The sequence below is a fragment of the Clinocottus analis genome, unplaced genomic scaffold, assembly GCF_023055335.1.
Source record: "Clinocottus analis isolate CAN_PGR_092001 unplaced genomic scaffold, fCliAna1.0.p SCAF_3, whole genome shotgun sequence".
NCBI lineage: Eukaryota > Metazoa > Chordata > Actinopteri > Perciformes > Cottidae > Clinocottus > Clinocottus analis.
In genome coordinates, this window is record NW_027176042.1 from 1,074,009 (window position 1) to 1,081,529 (window position 7,521).

General features: G+C 40.9%; 1 protein-coding gene across 3 annotated transcripts; it reads right to left on the reverse strand.

Moving 5' to 3' along the window:
* Positions 1-1,628: 1,628 nt before the first annotated feature.
* On the reverse strand, positions 1,629-7,521 carry zgc:113184 (uncharacterized protein LOC553745 homolog). Of its 3 annotated transcripts, none has more exons than XM_068594872.1 (5): positions 7,415-7,521; positions 5,506-5,605; positions 3,288-3,422; positions 2,247-2,566; positions 1,629-2,114 (listed from the first exon to the last, which is right to left on the reverse strand). In XM_068594872.1, exons 3-5 carry the CDS (start codon positions 3,397-3,399, stop codon positions 1,938-1,940), a joined length of 609 nt encoding a protein of 202 aa, XP_068450973.1. In that variant the 5' UTR covers positions 3,400-3,422; positions 5,506-5,605; positions 7,415-7,521; the 3' UTR covers positions 1,629-1,937. The 3 variants fall into 3 exon arrangements, with proteins under 3 accessions (XP_068450973.1, XP_068450971.1, XP_068450972.1); XM_068594870.1 differs by having other exon boundaries at positions 2,241-2,566; XM_068594871.1 differs by having other exon boundaries at positions 2,241-2,566; positions 5,506-5,602; positions 7,415-7,500.

Genomic DNA, 7,521 nt, shown 5'->3' on the forward strand with positions numbered 1-7,521 from the left:
ATGCCAAAACCACAAATGTTCACCGTTTTACCGCGTGTGTAACACAAAATTATAAACGTACAATGTGTTTGAAGAGTTAAATGTTATAACTAAGCTTTGCTTTGTTCTCAGAATAGCAAACAATTCTTTAATGGATTGACCTTCAAAATGTACGATTATTAATGATACTAATGTGAGTCCATTGACTTTTGCTCTTGTGCCATCATGAGGACAACATTTTAGTTTTTCTATTGAAATATCTCAACAAAAGTCAGGTGGAGATATTCTTGGTCTCCAGAAGATGTTCAGGTCAAAGTTTAGTTGATCGAACGCTTTGGTTTATGGCCAAATTCCTTACAAAGCTATGATATCAGCTTCAGTTACACCTTGTGTGTATTGCTAATCAACAACTGCTATCAGTTGATGTGCTAACCTATGCTAGAAAACATCAACATGCTAGCTCAAAGCTACACACACACCCTCCACACGCCCTCCACACGCCCTCCCTCGCTTGATTTTTAGACAGAGAAAGTACAATCCAAACATCCTCAAGCTTTTTGTATGATGCCAAAACCACAAATGTTCACCGTTTTACCGAATGTGTAACACAAAATCATAAACGTTTGAATACACTGTATTTGAAAAGTTAAATGTTATAACTAAGCTTTGATTTTTTTCTGATCAGGCCAAATTTTTGTTGATCCAACGCTTTGGTTTATGGTTAAATTCCTGCAAAGCTACAAGATCAGCCTCAGTTACACCTTGTGTTTATTGCTTATCAGCAACTTTGATGCGCTAATCTATGCTAGCAAACGTCAACATGCTAGCTCAAAGCTCTGCTGGCTTCACTGTAGACTCTTCTTGAGTCATATTGATGTCACCTCCTGCATCACACGGACGATTTAAAAGGACATCCGGTCAGATTCTCAAAGTCTAGATGAAAAAGTTCCTTCAACCTTTTTGATTACACAAGAGCACATTATCACATTTGGTTTTCTGCACCGTGATTGTGAGAGCAACAGTCAACGCGGCCGCAGATGAAGGGCGCCGTCATCGTCAATCCGCTGTCAGCACCGCTAATAGGGAGATGCAGCTCTGAGTCTATTTTAAGCCCGTGTTTTCCTTAGTAACACAGAGCTGAGCAGCAGACAGCTGATGAGTTAAACGCTTGACAGCAAACATATAAAAAGACGGGAAGACTGTTAATGACATTAGGAAGTCTCTGCATACCCGTGCCCATTTTTAAAATTCATTCAAATTGTTTCTTGTGTCCTTACTGGACCCTTTAAATAACAGGTCAGAAACAACAGCAAGCTATACATTGATGGTGACAACGCATGGTTAGCCATTTCAGTTTGAATACTTATCTTTTTTTAATTATCTTTTATAGTTATTTATTATAAACATTCTGTCTCACTGTCATAACTGCCATTGTGGGCCAAACACATGTATTAATGTCATATTTCCCTTAAAAAGTATTATATAAACTCAGGCAATACTTAGTCGTTCCAAGTTGAAACTATAATACACTTGAGAATGACAATAATTCATGCTATCATAGGCTCTCTCTCTGTGAGCCACATTAATTATAAAACGTAAAAAAAATATCTGGTCATGCAAATAGTTATGGTGTAATTATTGTGGATTATTTTGTGTAATGTGTGAATGGATATGTAAAAACCTGGGCAAATAAAATCATGGCAATAAAGGAAAGTAGCGTTTACTTCTTTAATTTTGGTGAACTGAGACCTTTATAAATACATTTATCTCAATACTATCACACACAATTGAATCAGAAAAAAGACGCTAGCATCAGACTCTGCATAGTTCAACCGGTTAATCCACACGACGAGCAGGTCAACTTCAATGTTGTTTGCATGAATTGACCAAGTTCGCGATGCTCCATGACAGCCAATCACACGATGACACAACTCCAATGTCAGAACGACCGGCTTAGTTTAGGTGACGTGGGTGTTAAGATGGCGTAGGAACTCTCCCATGGTGGTTGTGTCTCCGGGGAACGCCGCCTGGCAATACTCACAAACCTGAGACTGCAACACCACGTTGGACATCAGTAACCCGTCAGATGGATCCAGCAAGTCTCTGGGCAGGGAGGGGCAGTCTGCTGCAGGCATCTGACACAAACAGAGGGGACAAGACGTTGAGTTTTTGGAGGAAGAACATGGTAAAATAATCCAAGGACAGATTTGAGATCCCCTCTCGCCACCACCGCTGGATGTTAGTCCATTTAAGACACCCACCCCGACCGTGTGCTCGGTCCTGTCCATGCTATGATGATCCAGATGATTTGAGACACTGGAAGAGGCTCCTTGCCTCCCCGAGAAGTCCCAGCTTAACAGCGGTGCAACCGTTTGCTCCAACGTCCCGTCTTCCTTGCCCTGACGAGGCGCGTCCAGGCAGAGCTTCGACATGTCTTCAGCGAGGGGAGCGGAGAAAGTCCTGACGCCGCGGCGCGCTGCGGCGGCCGGTTGGAGAGGCGTCACATGGAGGAATACAGGCAGCTCCTGGCTACACTGGACGGGGATGGACATCATGTCACTCAGCTCTCCATTGGGAACAGTGGCGCCTGCGGACAGAGAGTCGTAGGCGTGTTCAGTGAATCTTGGGACTCGTTTATGAGAATTGGAATTACATTTTTAATTTCTTTACGCTACCGTTCAAATGTTTGGGGATCACACAGACAAAGTTCTCTCATGGAATATCCTTCATGTCTAAGAACAAGAACAGACTGGAGAGTTTCTGGTCGTTTTGAGAGTTTAATGGACCCACAAATGTGATGCTCCAGATACTCAACCAGCTCAAAGGAAGACCAGTTTTATAGCTTCTCTCACCAGCAGGACTGTTTTCAGCTGTGTGACATCACTGCACAAGGGTTTTCAATGGTTTTTAAGAGTTTATAAGGGGTTTAAAGTTTTTTTTAAAGGCTTTTCAAGGGATTCTAAGGGATTTTACATGTTTTTTAAAGGATTTTCAATGGTTTTAAGGTTCTTTCAAGGGTTTTCTACTCATCCATTAGTCTTCTAAGGCGATGATCAAACACAATGTACCATCAGAACACTGGAGTGATGCTGCACACCTATATCATTATTATTATTATTATACTAACTTATTTCATTAAAAAACAGACGTTTCCACCTAGAATACTCTTTTACCACATTAACAATGTATAGAGTGTATTTAGGATTCATTTAATGTTATCTACAGTTAAAAAAAAACTGTGCTTTTCTTTGAAAATAAGGACATTTCTAAGCGACCCCAAACTTTTGAACAGCAGTATTTGGGTGGACCTTGCTGCTTCTGCAGAGCGGTCGTGAGTTGGTGGAGCAGAGCCGCCTGTCTCAGGCAAAGTGACCTCAGCTGAAGAAACTGCCGGTACAGTTCACTGTATGCTTCCTCCATCTCACCAGCTCAGCGATCTGCAGCTAGCAAAAACAGGAAAGTACATTTAAATAATAAACTCACTCCTTACACAGTGTATGAGGAACTAGACTCAGAGTGTAATCTCACAGATGACTCAGGTGTCGTCGAGCTGCGAGCTATAAGTAACCTCAGCATGAGAACAGTCTCAAAATGACAACGCTAAGCAAATATTTCCCAGATTCACCATCTTAATTGGCACTTTTCACGGCAGCCATTCGAACCTGTCGTTGCAGGGTAAACACAGATGTAATTAATAACGTGGGCCAGGGCACCGGGTGTGCACGCCGGCTCGCTGGAACGGCCGAGACGCGCTAAATAGAGACCATGATTAATTTAATCAATGCATCATTATCACATTATATATGAATTATTACTGTATCCAGCTTACACACATAGACCTAATTTAGAATCTGTCATGAATTCGCACACATCGTCTTCAGGTGAGTTTTTGTATTATTTGATTTATTTGATTTATTCAGTCAACAGCTGAGTCCGTAGAGCGGCTTTTCCTTTATTCACAAAGTTGCTGCTTAGATCCTCAGCTCCTTCTGTCCTCATGTTAAAGTCTCCTTAACGGAGTGTGTCCTCATGTTAAAGTCTCCTTAACAGAGTGTGTCCTCATGTTAAAGTCTCCTTAACGGAGCGTGTCCTCATGTTAAAGTGTCCTTAACGGAGCGTGTCCTCATGTTAAAGTGTCCTTAACGGAGCGTGTCCTCATGTTAAAGTGTCCTTAACGGAGCGTGTCCTCATGTTAAAGTCTCCTTAACAGAGTGTGTCCTCATGTTAAAGTGTCCTTAACGGAGTGTGTCCTCATGTTAAAGTCTCCTTAACGGAGTGTGTCCTCATGTTAAAGTCTCCTTAACGGAGTGTGTCCTCATGTTAAAGTGTCCTTAACGGAGTGTGTCCTCATGTTAAAGTGTCCTTAACAGAGCGTGTCCTCATGTTAAAGTGTCCTTAACGGAGTGTGTCCTCATGTTAAAGTGTCCTTAACGGAGTGTGTCCTCATGTTAAAGTGTCCTTAACAGAGTGTGTCCTCATGTTAAAGTGTCCTTAACAGAGTGTGTCCTTATGTTAAAGTGTCCTTAACAGTGTCCTTAACGGAGCGTGTCCTCATGTTAAAGTGTCCTTAACGGAGCGTGTCCTCATGTTAAAGTGTCCTTAACGGAGTGTGTCCTCATGTTAAAGTGTCCTTAACAGAGTGTGTCCTCATGTTAAAGTGTCCTTAACAGAGTGTGTCCTCATGTTAAAGTCTCCTTAACGGAGTGTGTCCTCATGTTAAAGTGTCCTTAACGGAGTGTGTCCTCATGTTAAAGTGTCCTTAACAGAGCGTGTCCTCATGTTAAAGTGTCCTTAACGGGGTGTGTCCTCATGTTAAAGTGTCCTTAACAGAGTGTGTCCTCATGTTAAAGTGTCCTTAACGGGGTGTGTCCTCATGTTAAAGTGTCCTTAACAGAGCGTGTCCTCATGTTAAAGTGTCCTTAACAGAGTGTGTCCTCATGTTAAAGTGTCCTTAACGGGGTGTGTCCTCATGTTAAAGTGTCCTTAACAGAGTGTGTCCTCATGTTAAAGTGTCCTTAACAGAGCGTGTCCTCATGTTAAAGTGTCCTTAACGGGGTGTGTCCTCATGTTAAAGTGTCCTTAACAGAGTGTGTCCTCATGTTAAAGTGTCCTTAACAGAGTGTGTCCTCATGTTAAAGTGTCCTTAACAGAGTGTGTCCTCATGTTAAAGTCTCCTTAACGGAGTGTGTCCTCATGTTAAAGTGTCCTTAACGGAGTGTGTCCTCATGTTAAAGACACTGAACCCCAAGTTGCTCCCCAGGACACTTTACAGCAGCTTACTGACACTAAAATGCTTAAATGAAGAGTATACATTTATTTTTTGTACCTGTATGTATGTAACAATTCTAATAATATATATATATATATATCTTATTTCCTGCCAAGTCTAATTGCTTCTTTGATTCTGCAGAAGAAATGCTGAAGCTTATATTGATTGAGTTGAGGGCCTATAATTAGACTATTATTGAGTAAAAAAAATACTAAACTATCCATTGTGTGAATATTTTAATGCCCAAATGTACATACCCCTTATGAGCTCATCTGCCTCTGCTCCAAGACTTCAGGCCTCGTCGTCATTTCTTACGTCTGTGTGCAGCCTCCTCCATCTCCAACACGCCTCCTGCTGCTGACAAGGAATCAAACCAGTCTCAGCATTTAAATCCAGACCCAAGGCTGGATTTAAACACACATATGTGACGGTGAAACCCGTTCTGCTGGTGTGGCCTGCCAGCCACCGTGACTGTAAGAAAAGTGTGTCCGTCATGGCTAACATTGTACAACACATTCCAGTGAGCTAATGGAAAATGCTAACCATGAGGAAGTGGCTCTTGCAAACAGGGAAGTGAAAGCTCTTCACCATAAATACAGAAATAAACCTCACCATCACTAAGTTAGAGTGTTAAATGTATAGATCTTAGCAAAGACTGGAAAGAGGAAAAGGTCAGGCTCTGCGTGTGTGCTGTGCTTTTATTGTTTTAGAGATTGATATTGGACTTTTGTCGCTCCATCTTTGCTTTTAAAATGTTTTGATGAGTAGTGTCAGAAGAAGATATAATATAGAGGGGCAGGATGAAGAAGGTGTGTTCAGAAAAGGAATAATCTGTGTCCATAACGTTCAACAAAAACTAGACAGCAACCGCACTTCTCGCCATTAAAATGTGTGTTTTAGGCCACGGCTGCACCCTAACATTGTAAAAGGCATGACATGCATTTGTATAAATTTAATTATGTATTAGCAACAACATTTGAAAGTAAAAGTACCAAAATGTAGAGAGGGAGCCGGCCCAGTAAACATATATTTTGTGTTGTAATATTGCATTGATTATTTCTGACACATTTGACTGTAGCAGTTGGTTCTGGTGAAGTAAATGAATGATTTATACTTTTGAGTAGTTTAATTGAAGGTTGTCCTCCGTGAGGTTGTGTTCTTCAAAACGAAGAGTGCTTTAGTGTCTAATTAATCATTAACTTCAGTCTAATCTTTCAGTTTATTTGATAAATGATCAATTGAGGTGTATAAATAATACAGCTTGTGTAGATGTTTTGTAATGCTCTCTTGCACGTTGTCAAACAGGTTTTCATAATGACGTCCTCTCACTGGGAGGAGCTCGGCTCTGTCCGGATGAAGGAAGATATTAAAACGTTTCTGCATTACCATATTGTATTAATGACATAATCATTATTCTGTGTGGTTTGGAGTCTTGCTCGGTTTTGTTAAGCCTATACTCACGTACCTGCAGGTGGTAGATTTAAATTAGATAGATAGATAGATAGATAGATGCTTTATTAATCCTGCAAGGCGAAATTGTTTCGCTGCAGCAACATTTATACATGCAAGTGAAGTGATATGAAATATAAAATTGCACAGTGCAAACAGTGTATCAGTGTTATAGTTGAGTGATTGATCAGATGAGGCTGATAATGTCAAATTTAATTCACTAAAATGCAGACGGGTATTTAAAAAAATCCTTTTTTTCACTTTTCTTTCAGGAAACATTTATTATTAATTGAGACTTTTAGCCTATGTTGTTTTTATATAGACACTTTGTATTAATTTTTGCAGCAATTGCTTTTTAATACTTCATTAAATGTCTCATCTGGTCTCCTCCAGTAGAGCCTGGAGTGAGGGCCGCTATGTCTCTTTTGTTTCCTTCCTTGTTTTTCCACCTCTCATGGGAGTGTTGCATTTGCTTCGCTTTCTTGGTTTGTTGTTACATTTTTTGATACACAACCTGCTTCAAAACGAGCAACCTTAGCCTCTGTCCGACCTTACGCGCGTCGCTGTTGTGTAATTGTCTCGGTCATGTGGAAATGAAGAGTCACACTTTGAACTTGTTTGCTCTGTTTCATGGAAAAACTGCAAAAACTCAAACTGGAGTCATGTTTTCCTTCCGCGTCCATTCCGGCTGTTAATCCTACATTTACATTTACTTACCAATCAGTCATCGATCAGTCCAAACAGGAAGTGCAGACTTTCTGACGATGAGGAGACACCTTCCTCTGACCCTCTTCCTCTGGCTGAACGAGGGTCCGCGTTTTACT